The 24,254-nt window shown below is 38.8% G+C and overlaps 1 protein-coding gene across 2 annotated transcripts; it reads right to left on the bottom strand.

Moving 5' to 3' along the window:
* Nucleotides 1-1,417: 1,417 nt before the first annotated feature.
* LOC108991440 (4-hydroxybenzoate polyprenyltransferase, mitochondrial) lies at nt 1,418-24,038 on the bottom strand. 2 transcript variants are annotated; one of them, XR_004798072.1, is made up of 11 exons: nt 23,511-24,038; nt 20,735-20,870; nt 10,767-10,888; nt 10,133-10,202; nt 9,858-10,007; nt 9,144-9,279; nt 8,949-9,045; nt 3,936-4,007; nt 2,160-2,199; nt 2,028-2,056; nt 1,418-1,930 (listed from the first exon to the last, which is right to left on the bottom strand). XR_004798072.1 is itself a non-coding variant. In XM_035684829.1 (10 exons), exons 1-8 carry the CDS (start codon nt 23,936-23,938, stop codon nt 3,938-3,940), a joined length of 1,209 nt encoding a protein of 402 aa, XP_035540722.1. In that variant the 5' UTR covers nt 23,939-24,038; the 3' UTR covers nt 1,418-1,906; nt 2,160-2,199; nt 3,936-3,937. The 2 variants fall into 2 exon arrangements, 1 of the variants encoding a protein (XP_035540722.1); XM_035684829.1 differs by lacking the exon at nt 2,028-2,056 and having other exon boundaries at nt 1,418-1,906.
* Nucleotides 24,039-24,254: the final 216 nt, after the last annotated feature.

The raw sequence follows: 24,254 nt of genomic DNA on the forward strand, positions 1-24,254 counted from the left end.
GTTAGGTGACTCTATTAATAAATGTCTTAACACGCTTGTATAATATTGCATTTGTTGGTTTGAAAATATAAGAATATAATGGTTGATATCTATATATAAACTATATAAAAATGCTTTTATTTGTAGATAAAATTATAAAATATAACATAAATAATTGTCAAAACTAAGTAGCTCGTGAATCAATTTGAACTCAAACGATAAATAAGCTATTCCTGAATATAAAATGTATCTTAGATAATAGGCCCAAGCTTGACTCGTGTGAATAAAAATTAAACGATCAAGACTTAACCTTCATTATTGTTCGATGTTGACTCGTTTACACCACATAATAAAAGTTGAAAGGAAATTTATCGAGATTGGGTAGAAGATGCCAAATAAAGATTTGCATTGCTGCAATTCTTCACTAAGATCTCATCATCACTGCCAAAGGTATGTAGCTTGATTGACATAAGCCTCAGTCTCTAAAATAAAAGTCTAGAATTCGAAAACCCCTCCCCCAAATGTTTAAATAAAAAAAAGTCCCATCATCACCCCATCTATGGACCACCTCTTGTGACCATAATAATTTCACCATCATGAATTCAAATGGCAATTCTGGCTCCCAAAACCCAAACAATTCAGGTTCGAAGCATTCTACAGTAGAGAGGTCAGTTCTATGATAGTTGGGACGGGCTTGAAACGGCACTTACACGAAAGCTTTACGCATAGATAAAGAAGATCCGACAGGTAATCGATTCTCATCCCCTAAACCAGGGAATCAAACCATACGGATATAGTACCAACTAATATCAGAAAATGAAATCCCCTCACCAAGCCGGCACAGATCCATCCACTGTTACATAGCTGTGCGTGCGTGCGCGTTTGTGTGCATGTGTATGAGAGAGAGAGAGAGAGAGAGAGAGAGAGAGAGAGTTGAGTAGGAGCATGACAAATTAAATATAAGGAAAAAAGAAGCGAATCAAACTGGTCTCTCAGCTCATTCGTAATCTAATTCACCTCATTTGCTGCTACTACGAATGATGATGTACAAAACAGACAATTAATCACCCATTGCAAGTGAAATAGACAATATTTGTTTAATGTAAATCATTGATATTTGAGTCAGTTCATTTGTCCACATGATATGAAATGACCAAAATAACCATTACTTCACACTAAATAGATTCTCTGCGATACACCATACCGAATGATTAAGTGTAGAGGATACATGACATCTCACATTGCTTAGGAGGAAGAAGCTCTTCGGAATAATTTCAATGGAACTCCAATTCTACCACTAACTACTCCTCTTAAGAGTATGAACCCAAATGTATCTCAGGCCTCCCTCGAGACATTACCCTAGAAATGGACAAAGATCCCCTCCATTTCAAGTAAAATGGAGATGATCCTATTTCAATCCGGAAATATACACATTAAATGCTGGAATAATACTTTACTTTACTGATCTCTAAAGAATAAATAAGTGGAGGATTGTTAAATTAAACCTCCTACAAGCAACTTGAGTCGTTGGTACACATTGGTAGTACACATCAATAACTATACATTAGAAATAATAATGATGTTCAGAACTTTTTTTCCTTTTTAGCTACGTTTTCTGTAAAAAATTACTAGTAGCTGTACTACTATCGATACCTTAAAAATAAAGGATCAGACTGATCCTACCTCTCGCCTGTGAAATGAATGCTCTCTCTAACCACCTACAACGACAAAGGGCTTCCAAAGCTGGACTCCAAAAAAATAATTCACTTTAGCACCTGCCTATGTTTCTCACAGAAGCAAATTATCTCCCTCAGTTACCAGAAACAAAAATAGGGGCCTTTAATATTCCACCCTTTATTCCTAATTTTCGCAAAGAACCTTCTCCGGACAACGTAACATCAGCAACATCAAATGTACTGCAATCCCACTGCATGAGGAAACCATTCAACACCTGAATTAACATATACACAAACAGTTACATTGTTATGAAAGCAACGTGATTTGCTAGTAAAGGGGCCCTTTAACAATGTATCTCAACTGATGCTCACCTTGAGCACCTCATTGTACACATGCGTGCCTGCACCCATGCATGTGTGTGGGTGTGTGAGAAAGAGAGCGAGAGAGATGAGAAAAAAAAAATAGAGAGAGAGAGAAGCTTATAGTGCTGCCAATTAACTTACTTATCTTCGGCCATTCATTTGATCTTGAAGCCTTCATTCCCTGAACGTGGTATGCACAATAATTAGATGTTTTGAGGGTCTTATTTGCAGATTTCTAGTTCTAAACTACAACTTTTACCCTTTTCCCATGGTATATATTTTTACATAATCAACTCGCTCTATTCAAGTTTTTGCTCATTTTAAAATGTGTAATAGTTTATTTATGCTTTTGGAATTTTCAATAAAATTTCCATTACCAAAAAAATTGTGAAGCTGAAAGTGTTCTTAGGTTGAGAATAATATTCTTCTAGTAAAATGAAGATCTATTCTAGATGGAAGTCAAAACAGTTGTGATGGTAGAGATAGCAGGTGCGTGGCACATGCCTAGTTCACCATGCTTAGCTATAAGGTGGTGAATAGTAGAGATGTTGCAAGATATCAATTGAACAACTGTTATACGAGACGGAGATTAATTGCTAAATAAGACAATTAAAGCAAAAGCAAAAATTAATTGCTCTTGTGATCAAATTATATATATATAATATAAACTTTTTTAAAACAAAGTTTAGCTGCAAATCCACTTAGAAGTATCATTTCATTATGTTATAATTCTCACTTGCATAAGCAATGCAAGGTATTTAAGATTAAATTTCAAATCTGAAAATATAATTTTATTTTTCTTAAATGAGAAAATGATATCAGATTAAGTAGTATTATTTAGCTTTATGAATTATTTTGCAAATAATACAAATATAAATTTTATATAGGAATAATAAATTATTTTGCAACATTAAAGACAATTTTGGTTTTGAAATTTAAATATAATATTATTTTTTTAAAATTTCATAATGGTAATATCATTTTTGCAAAATTAAAATATTTTTTTAAACATTAATATTTTTAGGTTTTAAATTTATAAATAGTAAGACAAATTCTTAACACTAAAAACTGATATAAAAAAGAATATTAATTTCAATTTGCATCCATATTAAACTTTAAAAATTAAATTATATCAGAATAATAATATGACTTTTAAACTTTTCCATAATAAGAAAACAGGACAAACCAAAAGACAAAGAAGGGCAAAGTCGTAAAACCACTCTTCAAGTAAAACTATTCATATATATATATATATATATATATATATCTATGAGATATAGAATAACAAGTTTAAGACAAACGCATCAAGTAAAAGAGTATGATATTTTCCATAATAAGGAAAAAGGACACATCAAATACAAAGAAGGGTAAAATTGTAAAACCACTCTGCAAGTGAAACGATACTATTCACAAATCTCTAGGCTATATAAGATATAAGATAACAAGGATTAAGACAGTTTCCTCCACAAAAGCAAAAACCCCAAGAAAAGAGAAAATTAAAAAAAAAAAAAAAAAAGACAGAATTGTAAATACACGCATAAAGTAAAAGAGAGTTTCTCCCCGGAAAAAAAAAAGGGCCCAAACAATGGAAAACAAGGGCAAATCATAAATTGAAGCATCAAGTCAGAGCAAAAAATGGCCCTAATAAAGGGGAACGAAGGGCAAATCGTAAATAGGAGATCAAGTAAAACCACTACTAACAAACGGATAGCCTCTTTAGAGAGAGACAGGTATCTGCAAATCCTTTGTAATCCAAGAAATTCAAAGAACTAATGTTGTAACTGTCTATGGAATGAGCGCAAAATGAAGAGTGCATATTTAAGAATTGACCTTAATGTGATATTAGTCAGTGGAGCAGGGAAAGCAAGTTTGGAAGTCTATAACCCATCTCATCTTTTCTGGAAAATGTAACCATACCATTATGACAAAACTCTTCCAAATAAGATCCCACTGAAAAGAATAGCACCGAACCACTTGTTGGACACAAATCTGAGAGAAGCAAAGATTCAATAAAGAAAGATGAGTTTATAATAATGAAAGCTTACTGAACAAAACAAAACCATAATGATCAAACTCAACCGAGAAGAAAGAAAAATTCAACAGAAACTAAATTGAGACCCATTACAACTTGTCAGATATATATAGGCTTATAGCATAGACACAAGAGTTAATGGATCTCATTATAACAAGAAAATAATGGATCATTAGAGTTTCAGTACTTTTCAACTGCGTAAAGGTGGGGGAGTATAAGAGACAACAGGCTGCCTTTGTTTACATTAGATGTTCTTAATGAGTATGAAAGGGGCATTTAAAAAATAGAGAAAAAACAAATGAACACAGGAAGTAAAAATTGGCTGAGCTGACCTGGTTGCCCTTAATGCTTGTTCAGTAATTCAAGTAATCTAGATCTTTGAGTGATGTACATCATGTATGGTTATAATTTTATAGGAAATGGTGATAATACTCCTCTTTGCTTTATGGTTTTTCACATCAAAATCCGAGTTTTCAATTGTAAAAATTTACGACCCGAGTTTTGTAATATCTGATATTCAAGACCTTCGACTAATTTTCAGTGAACTTTATGACAGAAATTGCTGATGTGGCCATAAAGAGCATCGTGCAACCAAAAATTTTCAAAAAAAAAAAAACACCCTCCACTGAAGCCACCCAATCTTTCTTCTCAGAGAATGCCTCCATTGTTGTAATCAAGATGATAACCCTTGTTTTAAATGACGTCTTAGGAGGCTGGAGTCTGGAGTCTAGACTAATGAAAGCACAACATCATGTTGATCCATAGACTTAAATATGGAAAATACATTATTTGAAAGGGGATCCTACATTAGTTTTAAATATATATATATATATATATATTTTTTTTTTACGACGATCCCTGGAGATTCTGCAATTGACATGTCTGTTACCGAATTAAACCTCCAAACCGTGTAACGTGCCCACATTACACGGATTAGGTAAATAATCAGCATATCACTAATGGGATGTAGCCCTTAAAAATTGTTTGCACTCAAGGATTTGAACATTAGACCTGAGGGAAATAAATTAATTTTAACTAACACTTAAATACAGCATAATGTGATTCATAAGACGATCCTTTTGTTTTCATTCCTACCAAAGGCCTCCTAAATGATCCATTATCCACTTCTTAATATGATTTTATAAATTTCAACTGACGTGTTCATGCAATCATACAAATTGTAATGTTTATCAGATTTATAATAAAATTGGGAAAATTATGATAACACTCCCCTATACTTTTTGGCTTGCTTTCTAAATTAAGAGCCAATATTTCACTTACGAAAATTAAAGACCCAAGTTCAATAACATTTGAAACTCAATACCTCAGTCTATTTGCCGTCAATTTCTAGACAGAAATTACATGTGTAGCAATGCAGTTCTAAGTGTAACAAAAATAATGCTCCACTGTGTTTGCAGGGTGGGGAATCCTCATCCAATGCGTGATGAGGGCCTCCCCCATTGTGGTACCAAAGTTGTTGACATCACTCTAGCATGCAAGAGGGAGGGATCGATCTCACCTTGCAGCATTGGGAGACATGAGGTGGACGGGATTCTCCCCCTCAGTCTGCCGAGTTGCACTTACCAGCCCTATTGATGGCAATGGAGGGTTCTCCAAGTTTTTTTTCCTCTTTTTGTTCTTTTATTTATTTTATTTTTTTTATAAGTCGTTCTTTTATTTTATTTTTTAATGAATGCTTATGTTACAAGTGGCACTACAGCCCATGTCAACAATTTTAGCCAATAAAGTCTCGGAGCATTATATGAAGGTCTAGAATTTCAAATGTTATGAAACTCGGGTGTTAAAGTTCAACCACTAAAAACTGGGGTCTTAACATTAAAAAACCAAAATGCAAAGGTATTGTTATCATAATTTCTCAAATTTTAATATACATCAAACAAAACATGAACCGATAACAAGAAAGTATATTTTTTTTTATAAGTAAAAATATTATATATATCAATAGGAGTAACCAAGTACACTCACTAGACGTATACAAAAAAACACCTAATCCATACTAGAGAGCTCCTAATGACCCCAAGCCCGAATACAATGGAATACACTAAGCCCGAATTGGAATAGAACACACCTCCCCAACCCCAACCACTTGTTTCCTGTAAGACTAATACTCCACCCTAAACTCCCTCTATGAAGACGTCTTCATAATGCCCTCCCTTTAGTCTTCCTTCGACTGGAGCTACCTCCCTTAGCATCGTAGTTGATTTTCCCAGAAAACGCTTTTAACTCCCTACTTTTCTTAAAACTTGATTTGATTTCAAGCAAGTGGTCCACCTCAACCGTAGTGAGTAGTGCTTTAAATTGGTCTTCATATCTTCCATATGAAAGCCCTACAATATTCTAAATCTCATAAACCTTATGCAGAACCCAATCCAATGGTGAACCCGCTATATTGTTTATCAGAGAAAGAGAAACACCAAGGGAACAACATTATCCCCAGAGATAGTTCCCAACTGCACTTCCGACCCTAGATATTCCTCCTCACAAGGCACCAACGACAAACCCATAATTTCCTCCCCGCCATGTCCTACATTCAAATCTCAAACCTCCTCAATAGCTATATTGTTGCTATCCATTGTTGTTGTAACCATTAAGGGTTCCTTCACCTTCGGCATAGGTGTCATCATTCCAATGACGAGGACATTGCTTGTAGGTGCTCCAACCCCCCGACGATCCTTTTTGTGCCACTTTGTTAGACCCTATTGCTCCCTCAGGAGGCATAGAATAAGTAGGGGAAGCACTACATTTTGTTACCCCATTTTCATCTTCTGAAAGAGGCTAGTCTGCTTCTTCCAAAATCCAATGCATTCAAAACCCTGGAAGGACCCCCATCTAGAACTGAAAGTGAACCCTAGAAAAATGTACTAACCCCATTTGCAACTAGTGACTGAGGGCAATCAGACGGCAAGCTGCCGATGTCCTAAGTGATAACGGCGTGAACAATGATGTCGACGTCCGACGACCCTATCTGTGATGGCATCGAGATGCCCTGTGCTGGCACACTTTAGGCCTTCAAACCCGTAGGATCTACCCACCCCCCTCTCGTCCGTTTTCGATCCACCACCTAAACTTGTGACCATGTCCAGCCCCTTATCCACTTTAATCATAAGATCTCTCACATACTCCATACCTCAAATCAATTAAGCTCTGACGGCCCACAAGGACCCCTCCACTTCCCACCCTCAAACACCCGACAGAGGCAGCCATTCCACCCTGCAACACATGGGGCTTACCTTCTACTTCTCCTAATGTCACCTGACAACCTTCGTCTCCTACAAGTGTCATACCTTATCCTTTCTCGCTCGGACAACCCACCGATGACCTCAACACCAAGGCATACAAGGCACCTTTGACCGAGGGAGGCCTTCCTACTGTCTTTCCATCAACAAACTCCCCCTCTGTTTGCTTGCTTCAGAACAACGGCTTTGGACCCAGTGACGATTCAAATGGAATGCAGAAAACCTTTCCATCCAATGCCATTTGTACCTTCCAGGATCACCAACAAACCTTTCCTCCTTCCATTTCGGAAATCTGAGAGTTGCAGAAAACTGCCAACTGCGTTAATATGATGTTGAATGATGAGAACTCCATTACCCATCCTTAGCTCCTGGAAGAATCCCTCATGATAGATGAGTTCTAAACAATCCTTTATCCCCTTAGCTACCCATGAGGTTGCCATCTCACATAGACACATTAACTTAGCCATCTTTTTACTCCATTCAGAGATGCAAAAACTATTTCCTCCCTCTTTCGTAAAAATGAATGTTTTTTATTCCACCTCTCACCATCCATTTGAGACGAATCCACATCGTGCATCGTCATCCTCTGATCCCAAATCACAAGATCATCTCCCAAGATCATCTCACTTCGTCATCTCAAGGAAAGAAGATGTTATACGAGAATAAAATGTAAATCAGAGATGTTATACGAGAAAGAGTTATGGAACTACCCCAGATCTGCGCCAACGAACCAAAGGAGTGGAAAATCCCAGTCGCTAGAGGGAGGACCAACACCGGAGTGCCCTCAGAGGAGTCACCGGAGCCTGTCGGTCTTGTCTGTGGTGATGACAGAGGCACAGGTTCAACGGTCGATGTCGCCTCCGAGAGATCTCCTTGTCACCGAGAATCTCATCAATTTAGCCCCAAAGAAACACTCCAGGTCACCAAAGGGAGGACCAACGCTAGACTACCCTCAGCGGTGTCGCCGGAGCCCGACGATCTTGTCTGTGGCGGTGGCAGGGTGACAGCGGGGATTGGGTACCTTAGGGTTTTCTCTCTCCTAAAGAGTACAAAGATACTCTCCTATAACGAGAGAGTGCCAGGACTACTATGCATTTCTCAAAAAATCTTTCCAGTTATAATGTTTCTCTTCTCTATAGAAAGAGGTGATACACGAAAACATAGGTTCACATGCATGCACACTATATTCAGTGTTCAGTTAAAATTAATGTATGAGCCCTTTCAAATGATGTTCTTGGCCAAGCACTATGTCTATTATTTCAGATTTTATATAGTATGGGAGCCTTTCAGCTTGTACTGCTCACACTCCTAGATCTTCACGGCAAATAGCTGCATTAGCTGATACACCTAAATTCATCTAAACAAGGCTCATTCATCATCTATAGATTACAAAAAACAAAGGCATTTCTCTGAATGAAAGGACAAGAAAAACCCTATGACCAGAATACGATCTCTAGCTATGTGCATTTTTCGAAAGTCTGCCCCTTGAGGAATTTTTTTTTTTTTTTAATCAGTAGCCCCTAGAGGAATTATAGAACGACTTTATGCATCATGTGAGCCAAAGAACAACCAACAGAATATAAACAGTAAACCTATGTTTTACTAGAACCCGAAAAAATCTATTAAATAAAAATTACGCACTTCCTGTTGCAATCAGCACGGGATGAGAGGTCCACCGTCCATATCTGCCAAGCCAATTGTCCAGACGCAGCTGCCAAAAATGCATAATATGGCCACCCTGCTCCAGAATGTTTTAATTTTTCAGAAAAAGAAAAAGATTATCATAAGTGAATTACACTAACAGAAAGTAGCAAACATAGAGAGCATAATAAATACCAATCCCAGCATTAAATCCACTGAGGGTGAGGCTACTGATGCATGCAATTCCAAAGCCGGTAATCCACCCCTTTGTTGAATCCCCAAATCTCAAAGCCGTAGATTTAACACCCACTTTCAAGTCATCTTCTTTATCCTGAATGCAAGTTAGATAAAGTATTTATTAGGTAGCAAGGAGAAATGCATTTACTCTTAACAAATATTTCATATTTCAATAAACTTGACAGTTCTGTAAGCCACGGACCCTTCATATCATAACAAAAAAGTCTAAGAAACACAGCTTGAACAAACTAAACTCCTCGGAATAACTTACAACCTCCTAAGATTTTAAAAAAAAAAAAAAACTACTTTTTCCATGATAAAAGTCAAAACAGCTGAAATTTTTCATTTTAAAATAAAAGTTTAAAAAGAAAATAGAAAACTACAGAGACACCCCCAGGTAAATAATAAACAAAGATCTGTATTTATGGAAAAGAACCTGAGCTTTGGATTTGTTGAATGCTAACTCTAAAAGCTCAAGTCAAAATTTTTAAATGATTATCTAAAAATATCTTTAAAAAATATAATCCAAATCCTTCTAGGAACTGACAAAACCATTAGAAGAGCTTGTCTTAGGAAATCTCATTGTATTCATGCACGTCAGTTCGGTTACATGAAGCAGTTGGAGAATGTAAGGAAGTATGATTATAGTCTCCAAGAGATAAAAAATTATACCTGATGTGCATATATTGTGTCATACACAAGAGTCCAAAATACTCCAGAAATGTATAATGGGAACACTATAGCTGGTTCTAGACTTCCTTTAATTGCAGCCCACCCTAATAAAGCACCCCAGTTAAAGGTGAGACCTAGATAGGCTTGAGGCTGCAGTGATATATTTGCATTTAGTCAGAATACTAGTCAAAACTCATAAAATGCTGATTCAAGGAAAGAAAAAAACAAAGTTTTACTTGCATGTGTTAGCAGAATTGGACAGCAAACAACATTACCCAAAATGTAAACCTCTTCATAAGGGGATAGGAGAAGACTAGCAACAGGGATGAAGCCCCCAAAATACGGCTGGCAGAAGTAGACAAGCCACATCAATTTGCAAGAACCACACACACATAATAGTATCAGTAAAGAGCTGATTTAACCAAATTTGCAAACTAAAACTGAGGATATGAAGAAAATTCATAGATTACATGAAATTTCTATATTTAAAAAGCATCTATTGAAAAATTTTGTTCAGCCAGATTTTGGAGAAAGAATAAACCAAAAGTTGTATCAAGATCTTGAAAAAACTTGAAATCAGTCCTATCTTGTTCACGGTTTGGTAAGCTAATAAACTCATTGCTAGCTTCCCCCCATTCAATGATGTCATACCATGAGAACTTGCCTCTATATGAAGGAAAATAGTCATTGCCTCAATTTGATATTCTTCATAAATTACTCTCTTAAGCCTTAAAAGGTTAGATATTCAATTTCAATGAACATTTGTTGAAGAGAAGTAAGAAATTCTACTGATTGTTTCCCAGGATCCTTCTCACATGAAGATAGATGCTCTCAGCTCTAGACACAAAATGATACAGAAAAAGTTGGTAATTTATCAGCTCAAGGATCACACATGAAAATGCCACTAACCTATAATTATCCAACTGAAGAAGAATTCCAAGGCCCAAAAGCAATTGAAACCCAAGAAAACAAAGTCCTTGAAATGGTGACAAAAGACCACTTGCAATTGGTCGCAACTTTGTACGTTCCACCTGCATTATAGAAGGTTCTTGCATAATTATGCAGAGTAAAATACTAATAAAAAAATAAGTTGGAGTCAAATGAAAAATCATCAATCAAAAATAAAATAGAAATATCCTTAGTTTCCATATTTTCTCAATCGAAGAAAGATGGAGGGAAAAAATATCAATCACAAAATAAACTTTATATCTCCAAATTGAAAAAGATTCCCAAAAATACAAATTCAATATGACACGGTTGCAGGGATCAAGACTATGGCGGTACAATGAGGACTAAATTAACTTTAAAATGGCAGGAGAAAATTCATATCCCTATTACTTTCCTCTCTACTTTTTGGGGGGCAAAATTACACATTACCATCCCCCAAACTATAACATCTTTTACGATAGGAAATTTTGGCTAGACACCCCGCTCTGCTGTGGTCTATTTCAATTTAGATACTTATGCATTTTTTATTAGTCATAGCCCCCTATGGTATGCATTTGTTAGAAATAGGACCTTCCGTCTATTTTTCCATCAATCACCGTTAACAGAAACCATGAGTACCAATCAGAGACCGACGCGTGGCAAGTAAATTTTTTTATAAAAAAAGAATCTCTGCCACCAATGGGTTCCTTGGTGGCCCCACCAGCCACCATGGATGGCTTTGAAGTTTTATTTTTAAAGTTTTTTGAAAATTCAAAAACTTTTTGCATTGTGTTTCGACTTCAAAATTTTCTATTTTGGTGAATGGAGAACCGGCTGGTTTCTTTTGTAGCTCCCGTGGTTTGAGGCAAGATGATCCCATTTCCCCTTTCTTTTTGTTATGATTATGGATGCTATGAGTAGAATGATTGAGAAGGCTGTGGAGGGTAATCTTCTGTCCAGTTTTGTGGTGGGTAGTGAAACTAGGAATAGTTTAAAGATCTATCATTTGTTATTTGTTGATGACACTTCGATTTTTAGTGAGCCTGATTTGGATAATATACGTGCTTTAAGAGAACTTTTGTTGTGTTTTGAAGCTGTTTCGGGGTTAAGAGTTAATTTATCGAAGTCTGAAATTGTTCCTGTGGGTGATGTTCAGAATTTATCAGACTTGGCTAATTTATTGGGGTGCAGAATCTCTTCTTTGCCCTTGAGGTATCTTGGGCTTCCTTTGGGAGCCTCTTTTAAAGCTGTTAGCATATGGGATGGGGTGATTGAAAAAATTGAAAGGAGGTTAACTGGTTGGAAGAGGATCTACTCGTCTAAGGGGGGAAGACTAACTCTTTTAAAGAGTACGTTTTCCAACCTGCGCACCTATTTCCTTTCTCTTTTTCCTCTTCCGGCAAGGGTTGAAATGAGAATTGGGAGTTTATTTCGAAATTTCTTATGCGGAGGCAAAGGTAAGGAAAAGAAGTTTCATTTGATTAGTTGGAAGAAGGTTTGTCAACCATTGGATCGTGGTGGTATGGGGATTAAAGATTTAAGGATTTTTAATAGAGCGTTACTTGGGAAATGGCTTTGGAGATTTCAATTGGAGAGTAAAGCCCTTTGGAAAAATGTTATAGAAGTGAAATATGGAAGTTTGAGGGGAGGTTGGTGTACTAAAGCAGCTAGTGGAGCTTACGGGGTTAGTTTGTGGAAATTTATTAGAAAAGGATGGGATTCCTTCTCCAATAATTTCAGATTGAAGGTTGGAGATGGAAAGAGGATTCTCTTTTGGCATGATCAGTGGTGTGGGGATACTGTTCTTAAGCTGGAATTTCCTACCCTTTTCAGATTTGCTAGGGATCATAATGCAACTATTTATGATTCTTAATGTAGTAGTAATAACAAGGTTGATTGGAATATCATTTTTATAAGGGAATGTAATGATTGGGAAGTGGATGAAGTTAAGGCTCTGCTGGTTAAACTCTACAGCTCAAAGTTGGTGCCAGAAAGAGAGGATAGCATGGTGTGGATTCCTGCTGGAAATGCTAAGTTTTCAGTTTCTACTTATTACAGAATTTTGTCAAGCCAAAGTAGTTGTGTTTTTTCTTGGAAAAGTATATGGAAAGTGAAAGTTCCCTCTAAGGTTGCTTTTTTCTGTTGGGTGGCTTCTTTGGGCAAAGTTTTGACTACTGATAATGTTAGAAGGAGAGGTATGTTTATTGTTGATTGATGTGTCGTGTAAAAGGGGTGGAGAATCAGTAAATCACCTTTTTCTTCACTATGAAGTGACAATATTCTTGTGGAATGAGGTTTTGAGTTGGACAGGATATTGCAAGATGGCTCCATTCCCTGTTCTACGAGACGGCAGAAGGCACAAGAATTCAATAGCTTGGTTCAAGGAGATATGACTGTTGAACAATATGCCAGAAAATTTATGGAGCTTGGACGGTTCGCTACCCACCTCATTGCCACTGAGGAGTTGCTAGCCGAGCCTTTTCAGGAGGGTCTGCGACATGAGATAAGCAGACAAGTAGCTTGCCACCAGATTTCAGATTTTCAGAGATTGGTGGATTTGGCCACTATTGCGGAACGGGAAAATAGTTTTTCGGTAGGCTCCCCTCCGGGTCAAAAGAGGCGAAGTTTTGTTAGTGAGGGGAGTAGTACTGGGTCGCCACACAAGTTTGTACAAAGGACTGGGGCCCGATCGCAGACAGCCTCTGGTGTTCGTGCAGGAGGCCGAGCTCCAGTATGTAATAGGTGTAATAGAGCCCACGAGGGCGACTGCGGTCAGAGGGGGATCTAGTGTTTTAGATGTGGCCAGCCGGGTCACTTTGCTCGTGAGTGTCCCAACCAAGCTCAAGGAGGTAGATGAGGTCGACATGGTGGGAGGAACAGCCAGAGACAACTGGTGCAAGCACGGGTCTATGTTGTGACTCCCGGTGATGTGGATTACGAGGCTCTAGAGACTCACGATGCCAGGGTGATTACTGGTATGCATTTAGTTTAATTTTTGGATTTGATGTTTGGCGTGGGTTATTTTTTTGAATTTCATTGGTGTATGTGTTTGCCTCAAGTAGAGTTTGTCTATATGATTTTTATGCATGTACCTTGTTTGACTCTGGGGCATCTCAATCTTTTGTGTCCGCCACTTTTGCACTGATGTGCAATCTAGTCACAGAGCCTTTATCACAATCCTTGGTAGTGACTTCCAAATGGTGAGATTGTGTGGTACTCCAAAGTTGCTTTAGGCTGTCCTTTGAATTTTGGTGGGAGGACACTTGCGGCAGATTTAATTGTATTCAAGTTGCTTGGGTTTGACATAATTCCGGGTATGGATTGGTTGCATCGATATTCTGCAAACATTAATTATAGAAGTCGGGTAATTGGCTTTCAACTTTCGGATGGAGACTATTTGGAATTTGTGGGAAGCAAGTTGAAGGCAAGACCAGCAGTTATATCTGCAATTCAAGGAAAAAGAGATATAGCTTGTGGAGCAAATGCATTTTTGGTTCAAGTGGTGTCTACGCCATCTGAGAATAAGTCTTTAGTGGATATTCTAGTTGTGAAAGAATTCCCTGATGTGTTCGTAGATGAGTTACCCGGATTGCCTCCAGTTGTGCAGGAGGCCGAGCTCCAGTATGTAATAGGTGTAATAGAGCCCATGAGGGTGACTGCAGTCAGAGGGGGATCCAGTGTTTTAGATGTGGCCAGCCGGGTCACTTTGCTCATGAGTGTCCCAACCTCAAGGAGGTAGAGGAGGTCGGCGTGGTGAGAGGAACAGCCAGAGACAACTGGTGCAAGCTCGGGTCTATGCTGTGACTCCCGGTGATGTGGATTACGAGAAACTTCTCTCGCATCTGTCTGACCATCAAACTCAGTATTCTTCCTAGTCAAAGCAGTGAGAGGTCCGGATAGTCGAGAAAATCCTTCCGCAAATCTTCGATAATAACCAGTAAGTCCCAAGAAACTCCATATCTCACGTACTGTTGAAGGGCGAGGCCATGACAAAACAACTTCCACCTTGCTAGGATCTACGACCACTCCCTCTTGGGAAATCACATGTCCAAGAAGCTTAACTTCGTCCAACCAAAATTTACATTTACTTAGCTTAGCATACAACTGATGCTCTCTTAACTTCCTAAGTGCCAGACAAAGGTGACAAGCATGCTCTTCCAAATCTCGAGAATAAATCAGAATGTCATCAAGGAACACTACCACAAATGAATCCAAAAAAGGTCGAAACACCCGATTCATCAAATCCATAAAGGCGGCAGGGGCATTAGCTAACCCAAAAGACATCACTTTAAATTCATAATGTCCATACCTCGTCTTGAAAGTAGTCTTGGGCACATCCTTATCCCTTATCCTCAACTCGTAGTACCCTGATCTCTCAAGTCAATCTTCAAGAAGACAGCTGCTCCTTGAAGCTGGTCAAACAAATCATCGATTCTAGGAAGAGGGTACTTGTTCTTGATAGTCACCTTGTTAAGTTCCTGATAGTCAGACTACACATTCTGAGAGTACCGTCTTTCTTCTTGACAAATAAAACAGGCGCTCCCCACGGTGAAGTACTAGGCTGAATAAATCCCTTATCAACTAGTTCTTGCAATTGAGTTTTCAACTCTTTTAACTCAACCGATGCCATACGGTAGGGAGCCTTATGCACAGGAGCTGCTCCAAGTTCCAAATCGATAACAAATTCCAACTCGTGAACTGGAGGCAATCCGGGTAACTCATCCACGAACACATCAAGGAATTCTTCCACAACTGGAATATCCACTAAAGACTTCTTCTCAGATGGCGTAGACACCACTTGAACCAAAAATGCATCTGCTCCACAAGCTATATCTCTTTTTCCTTGAATTGCAGATATAACTGCTGGTCTTGCCTTCAACTTGCTTCCCACAAATTCCAAATAGTCTTCATCCGAAAGTTGAAAGCCAATTACCCGACTTCTACAATTAATGTTTGCAGAATATCAATGCAACCAATCCATACCCGGAATTATGTCAAACTCAAGCAACTTGAATACAATTAAATCTACCGCAAGTGTCCTCCCACCAAAATTCAAAAGACAGCCTAAAGCAACTTTGGAGCACCACACAATCTCACCATTTGGAAGAGTCACTACCAAGGATTGTGATAAAAGCTCTGTAACTAGATTGCACATCCGTGCAAAAGTGACGGACACAAAAGATTGAGATGCCCCATAGTCAAACAAGGTACATGCATAAAAATCATATAGACAAACTCTACCTGAGGCAAACACATACACCAATGAAATTCAAAAAAATCAACCCACACCAAACATCAAATCCAAAAATTAAACTAAATGCATACTAGTAATCACCTTGGCATCGTGAGTCTCTAGAGCCTCATAATCCACATCACCGGGAGTCACAACATAGACCCGAGCTTGCACCAGTTGTCTCTGGCTGTTCCTCCCACTATGTCGACCTCATCTACCTCCTTGAGCTTGGTTGGGACACTCACGAGCAAAGTGACCCGGCTGGTCACATCTAAAACACTGGATCCCCCTCTGACCGCAGTCGCCCTCGTGGGCTCTATTACACCTATTACATCCTAGAACTCGGCCTCCTGCACGAACACCGGAGGCTGTCTACGATCGGGCCCCAGTCCTCTGTACAAACTTGTGTGGCGACCCAGAACTACTCCCCTCACTAACAAAACTTCGCCTCTTTTGACCCAGAGGGGAGCCTACCGCAAAACTATTTTCCCGTTCCGCAATAGTGGCCAAATCCACCAATCTCTGAAAATCTGAAATCTGGTGGCAAGCTACTTGTCTACGTATCTCATGTCACAGACCCTCCTGAAAACGCTCGGCTAGCAACTCCTCAGTGGCAATGAGGTGGGTAGCGAACCGTCCAAGCTCCATAAATTTTCTAGCATATTGTTCAACAGTCATATCTCCTTGAACCAAGCTATTGAATTCTCGTGCCTTCTGCAGTCTCGCAGAACAGGGAAGAAACGGTCGTCAAACTCTTTCTTGAAATGCTACCAAGACACAGCTGCAAAAGATCCCAACTCCATCTCTAGGAGTTGCCGCTCAGTCTGCCACCAATTTGCCGCTTCGCCTTGCAGCAAATAACTCCCATACAACACCATCTGGGCCTCCGTGCAACCACAGACTTCAAATGTCCTTTCAAGATCTTCAATCCACCTTCTAGCCCGTAGTGGATCCTCTTCACCAGTAAAGGCAAGGGTCCTATGCGCTAGGAAGCACTCATAGGTGCACCCGGCCCGCACCGCTCTATACTAATCTCCTTGCGGCGGCCAAATATTCTGTTGGAGGAACTCCATCATCCGATTTAATGCCCTTGCCATGGCATAATTCCCATCGCCTCTCGGTAACTCATCCTCGGGCTCATTAGTTGGCCTTCTTGGTCTCACCATCTTCCTGTCATAGAGCAATCTTTAACCCCGCTTAAAACTCCGGACAAAATCAAACACAACCAAAAGCAACACCAAAAAAATAAAATAAGGTAAAATAAAATAAAATAATATAACATAAAATAAAATAAAATAAAATACAAATAAACCTATAATATATCATACTTAATAAATAATTTCAATTTACAACTTTAAAAAAAAATATTTCTGGTATCTAACCTAAGGGACATGTGGTTTTACCCAGAGCCGAACTGCTCTGATACCACTTGTGGCGCCCCTGACCCCCATGTACGGGAACACGGGAATCGACACCCGGATGATGACAACACGGTCAAGCATCTCAACGATAGTGTCAAGTGTGTGTACATGCAACAGTATACAATGAACAACGCAGCGGATAATTAAGTAAGCTAACTAAGTACCATAATTTTTAATACAAATTAACATAAATAAAATGATTAAAAAGAGTTATACAGTTAACCCAAAATAAAATTTAATACAAATCCAAATACAATAACGAGCGATCCCATATCACTCATCGGGAGGAGCCAAATCCTCAGGCTCACCCTCAGCTTCATCTATATCGAAATCTGGGATACCATAAAACGGTACCGCAGATAAGTATAATCCAAACAACCCATGAGATAAAAGTGTATTCATGCAACCAACATGCATGCATATGATGAAGTATGCATTATTCTCAAAACAACATTTTTCCTGAAAATGAACATTTAACAACGCGCGCCAAAATCTCATTTGGCCTAAAAATAATAATCAGTCATTTTCCCAGAAAATGACTCACACAAAATCCTTTTATCCAGCACACTATTTTTTCAGAAAATAGCCTAATAATCCATTTTAACCGTATGCAGCATGATCTCCCCTAGGGATCATCCGCACATCCTGGCTCCCATTGTCAAACCACGGGTAACGACCGACTCAACTTTGTAACTAGCGATTACCAGTTCTGTGCCCAGCGTGTTCGTAGCCAAACATCCTCTAACCCCCGCCAGCAGAGGGGCCACGGAGTCGACTCAAGAGCGTTGCCATCCCGTCTGATCCCGTTGTCGCCTAGCGACAACCCAGGGGACGTCACTCAGTATATTCCACTTCCGAGTGATCAAAGGAGCTCCACCGAGATAATATCTCATCTCGACTTGGGGTCGTGATACACACGCATCCAAAAATCATTTCTCACATGAAAACCCAGTTTTCAATAAACACATGAACATAATTGCAATTACACAAAAACTCAGTTTCCTCGGACTCAATCTGGCATAACCAACCAAATCACAGTAAAATGAGTTAGTACAAAAATATATTTAAATAACGAAATTTCTTTGGAAAAATACTTACAGCGCTATAGTATAATTTTTGAATGATCACGGAGGTGCAAAAGGTGGCGACACAGCAACGGAATAGTGCAAAATGCACTGTGGCCGTGGGTCTCAGAATGCAAGATTTCGAACGGGGACAAACGAAGACTCGAGATTACTAGGAAAAGGCTTGGGGATGTCGGTGAAGCTAATGGTGGTGGTGGTTGGCCGTGGGTGGCAGCTTGTGTTACCTTGTTTGCAACTTTTAAACTAAAGTTACGTTTAGGTAGTGAGAATACCTGAGAAGTGTTGAGAATGTTTGTGAATAGTTATGAATAGAGATTGAAGTGGATTTATGGGTCCCATTGAGAGCATTTTGAGTTGTTTGGATATATGAAATATATTGAGTTGTTGACTTTTGGATAGATAGTTGAAAAATGTATGGGTCCCATCAATGGGTCTGCGAGAGGTGGTGGAGGTGCGGCTTGTGTTACCACTGGCGACTCCCCCTCATGAAGGCGACCAAGCCAGCCACCACCGATCTCCCCCACGCGCAGCTCTCTCTCCCCTGCGGTAACCCAACCGGAATGGGTTTCACCCATTTTTGTCCACTTGAGCCGCCGTAAGCGGCCACCCAGGCCACCACACCTCCACCACCTCTCGCAGACCCATTGATGGGACCCACACATTTTTCAACTATCTATCCAAAAGTCAACAACTCAACATACTTCATACATCCAAACAACTCAAAATGCTCTCAATGGGACCCACAAACACACTTCAATCTCTACTCATAACTATTCACAAATATTCTCAACACTTCTCAGGTATTTTCACTACCCAAACGTAACCTAATCTAAAAGTTGCAAACAAGGTAAAGGAAAGAAAAAAGGTCGTCCCTTACACCATTCATACTAAATGGTGGGATGGGTGAGAAAGATGGTTATCAATACAGTATAGGACCAACATAAGCGATTGCAGATATAGCTGGTTGAGTTTGGTTTTCTTAGGCTAGACTAGACACCTATGCAGACTGGCAGATCGGGGCTCTAGGAACTTTAGGGGGAAAGCAAGGATATATCGATATTGAGGTACGCCTGATTGTCTTACTGAGCGGTTGGCAGTTAACGTAGATCATAGAATTCCTTCTTTTTCATATGCTATACGGGTGATTTCAGTAGTTACAGGAAGGGCAGCTAGGCTCACTCCCGAGTTTTTCATTTCTAGCGGTCCCCACACAATGTTAAACAATGTCCACTTTCCTACTAGAAATACACGATGTCTTTGGCCGGATCAATGGTGAAACTTATTCTCCTCTTTAGTTATCTATTTATGCTTTGTTTGTGCATGTGATTTAGTGCTGTGAAAATACATATTATATTTGAAAAAAAAAATAGAAAATCGCTTGTTGATTCACCAAATCAGGTGCTACAGTCTGCATCAAGTGGCTTCAATGATACATAAAGACCATAGGCCAACTATCCACCATAGGCCTCAATGGTATTTTTTATGGTGCACTCTTATCAACCTCAAGCAAAATAATAATAATAATAATAATAATAATAATAATAATAATAATAATAAGAATAAGAATAAGAATAATCATTACCCAAGTAGCAAATCTAACAGTGAAAGAGTTACAACCTTCCATAAAAAATATGAGGTTGTAACACTAAACATATATACAGTGTTCAGAAAACAGATTCAATTACAAGTTTCAGAACCTCCCAAAAATGGGTAAAACAATCAAATGAACATGTGCAACGACTGAAGATAGATATGGGAATATAAATACTAACAGCTACACTATCCCATCATCAATTAAGTCCAACAACAGCACTCACAACTAAGTAAATAATTTTTTCTTTAATGTCCTACCAATAAACAGCCAGTCCCCCAATAAAGGGGGAAGGTTGTGGTAAATTGACAGCCAATAGAAAAGTTTATGATTTTGTTACATCCAGTAAGCATGAATCCTAATTTAAACTAAACATGTTTCATTTCCAACAAAAAATTGGAATCTCAAGAAAACAAACAACATTTAGTCACGAAAAAAGCAAAGCCATTTCGCTTATTTGATGTGCTCGCCAAATGACAACACATAATGCTCCAAATCACCACAAATATGCATAGAAACATACTCATAAGACAAATTTTAGCAACTAAAACAAACATTGTATCCCAGTATAAATAACATGATTACATTTACCTGAAGGGGTAGAAATCAGTGAGACTTACCATTATATCAATATCTCGATCAAGAAGATCGTTTATGGTACATCCAGCACCCCTTAGAAGCAAAGCTCCACAACCAAACAGCGTCAACATCTTAAAATCAGGAAGCTGTCCTGGGGATGTGGCCAAGGTAATTGACCTAAACCAATAAACAACAGTTTCAGATCCCCAGTTAATAGCATTTATCAAAATTACAATTTACCACAGCACCCAAACTACTTGCGATATAAAAATAAAAAAAGTTAATATGAGTGAATGGTCTATGAAATTCAAATATATAATTATAAGGATGTATCAACAACAACACAATGTTTTTCTCTAAATCCATCCCAGGGATGAAAATCAATTTGGCAAAGTCAGAATCAATACCGGCAGGAGCGGTTTATAATTATGGAGGCTTGGCCTAATCTCAGATGTCGAGGACCATACTTGCCCATGAAATATCTGAAACTTTCATTGGGGGCATCCTTCGAGGTACAATCCATCTCAGATGGCATTATCGAGAAAATACAACATTGCCTAGTTGGTTGGAAGCTACTCTATTAATAGTGGGTGTGTTATACTCTTAAGTTGTGTCACCTATGATAGAAAGACATGACTAGGACGTAAGGAATTTAAGGGAGGAGATTGTGATACCCTGTGTTAAGTGAATATAGGTGGCCACTATTACTTGGGAGGGAGAAGTTCTTGCTCTTTATGATGATTTCTATAAGCTTCAATTCTACCATTGAATAGTCCTTTCGGAGTATGGCCCAAATGTGGCTTGGGCCTTCCTTAGGTCGTTACACTATCCTCGTTCGTGTAGCCCAACGTCTTGAGAAGCTCTAGTGGGACCTCTTGTTGGGTGGAGGTCGCGATGAGTTTACCATATCAAGTGGTCTAAGATTTCCACCCACAGCATAAGGAGGTTTGGGGATTTTTTCTTCTTTTTTTTTTTTTCAGAAAACTCTCCAAAGCAAACAGTTATGACATTATGCAATGGGGAGAGAGATTTTGTAGAGATTGATGGTGGATACCATGTATGGTAATGTCAGGGTATGAAGGGTTTTGTTCATATGAGGTCAACGGGAGTCTTGATGTTGGAGTGAGGAAAAAAAAAATTATCGGTAAACAAATTTTTATTGATCAAAAGAGTAGGCATAAGCTCTGGAGTGCAGAAACACATTCAGAGGGGTTGAGGGGATTTCTGTCATATTATTAGATTTGAGGTGGGCAACGGATCCAAATCAGATTTTGATATTATGTATGGTGTAGAGCCCAACCATTGAAGACAATCTTCCAAGATTTGTTTCATATGAATTGTTGTAAGTAGGTTTCGGTTGCAAAACACTTCCCAAACTCTAATAACATACCACTATAGAATCTTACTTTTATTAGATTAGCATAGACTGGGAGGTAGAGTTGTTCTTTGCATTCTTTGAAAAGTTATATTCTTTTAGGTGGAGAAGAGATGGTATTGACAACAACTATTGGATCCCATCCAAAAGCGTACTTTGAGGCCAAGTCTTTCTTTAGTGCACCTGTCCCTCAAGCAGCCAAGTTACCTCTTCATTTCCTTGGAAGAATATTTCGAAAAATAAGATACTTTCTAGGGCAACTTATTTTGCTGGGATGGCAGCTTTAAGAACGATTTTAATGATAGACAATATGTGGAAGCGGCTGACCATAGTCTTGGAGTAGCATTGTATGTGTAAGATGTGGCCAAGGAAAGAGCCTCCTATTTCATTGGGAGGTGGCTCCGGAGTTATGGGCTTCAAATTAGGTTTCAGTAATTTTGGGATAGTGTAAATCGTGCCCAACAGTTGGTGGTTATGTAGGTATGTTGGTGGAGCCCGTTCAGAAGCCATAAGAAAATAGAAGTTTGAAGAATGGTTACTTTATGCTTAATGTGGTCTATTAGAGATGACCATAATGCCTGCACATTCAAAGATCATGAGAGGACACAATGTTGGAAAGCATTTTCCTCTTTCAAGCAATCAACCCATTGCAGAATCAAGAACTTCCCACTTAACCCTACAATTAGGCCAGGAGCTAGCCCTATTGTGCTGAAAAAGGTGAATTATAAAACAAGCATCCAAGTTCTAATTTCCAACAATGTAAAAGAGTTCTTTTAAATTTACCGAGTCTTGAAAAGTATTTTCTGTCTATTAACTACCCAATTGCATGGGAAATTACTTCCCAAATGCAACGGCTATGCCTGCTTCAATCAGCTAGAAATGCAGAAGAGAAGTTAGTGCACAGTCTGCAAAAAAATTACCAGGTATTACCATCTATTGCTCCTATTTCATACCTCCGTAGTCTTCTAAATTTCAAAGTTTTACATACAAAACAATAAAACCGTCAGCTGGAATTGGGGTGTGGGAAACAATGTGCTTGGTCTACTACTTCTTCAGGAAGGCCAAAACATATTATCTTTCAGCATATTCCTGATGTCACCAACCATAGCTAACGAACAACTGGATATAGTCTTCAGTAAAGCGCCCAATCACATAGAAAACCCAAACTAAAGACTTAAATACTAATTGACACGAAACGCCGAACAAGAGGAAGAAATTCTGAATTTAAGAGAGTTGAAGCAGCTTCGTTGTCCAACAGGAAAACTAAAGCAAACAAAAACAAGTCACTGCCACTATCATCAATTTATGAGGTTCAATATATTCACGGTTAAGCTCCTCGCCAGTTTATAAAAAAAAATTAAAAATTAAAAAAAAAAAAACCGCACACGCACAAAAAGACAAGAAAAGAAGGAAAGAAAAGAAAAAGAGTAAAGCAGTCATACCACATGCAAGGCCAAGCGAGTAACCAGGTCCCAATGGGCTTATCGAGGCGAGCAAGACGAGCATAAGGGCGAGCTTGTTTTGGCAAGTACAAGTCAATCCAAGACACCTCCGCCTTCAACGGTCTCGACCCTCCCTTATCCTCCTCGCTCTCCCTCACACTCGTCGAAATATGCGCAACTGATATAAAATCCCAATTGAGTTTGAAGTTCTCACGGGAGAATTCAAAAATGGGATTGACCCGGTAGTACTGCCTAAACGGATTACAATAATTACGTTTCAGGTTAGGATCAAGGTTTGGTGTTGGGATAGGCGAAGAGGACAAGGAATTTAAGGAGGGACAAAGATAGAGCGAGGATGAAGAGGAAGAGGAAAAGCGGAAGGGTTTCTGAAGCCTACGGAAACAGCGAGCGACCAGAAACGACGCCATTTGAAAAAATTCACGTCGTGCATCACCGAGATTCCGACAACAGAGGACTTTATGGTGGACAAAAAGAGAAGGAATAGCTGCCACCGACCGAACTCAACCCATTCCATTCAAGGTAAAGCTACCGGGCCACCTGAGCGTTTTGCCCGTTTGACGTGGCTAAGCCACCTGGCAGCATTAATTTATTGAAAAATTCTATTCCTAAGCCTTATACACCACACACCAACTTTTTAATGATTTCTTTAATTTTATTCTCTTACTAAATGTGTGGTATATGGATTATGAGTAGAATAATTCAATTATTTTAAGAATAATAAAA

The sequence above is a fragment of the Juglans regia genome, chromosome 13 (genome assembly GCF_001411555.2).
Source record: "Juglans regia cultivar Chandler chromosome 13, Walnut 2.0, whole genome shotgun sequence".
Classification (NCBI taxonomy): Eukaryota; Viridiplantae; Streptophyta; class Magnoliopsida; order Fagales; family Juglandaceae; genus Juglans; species Juglans regia.

Excerpts from the sequence above, each read along its gene's own strand:
- LOC108991440 (XM_035684829.1), bottom strand. The coding sequence starts at position 23,938 with ATGGCGTCGTTTCTGGTCGCTCGCTGTTTCCGTAGGCTTCAGAAACCC. Across the intron at positions 10,008-10,132 it reads TGAAGAGGTTTACATTTTGG|CCTCAAGCCTATCTAGGTCT; the intron begins GTAATGTTGTTT and ends ATATCACTGCAG. Across the intron at positions 4,008-8,948 it reads CGTGCTGATTGCAACAGGAA|ATTTGTGTCCAACAAGTGGT; the intron begins GTGCGTAATTTT and ends TGCTTCTCTCAG.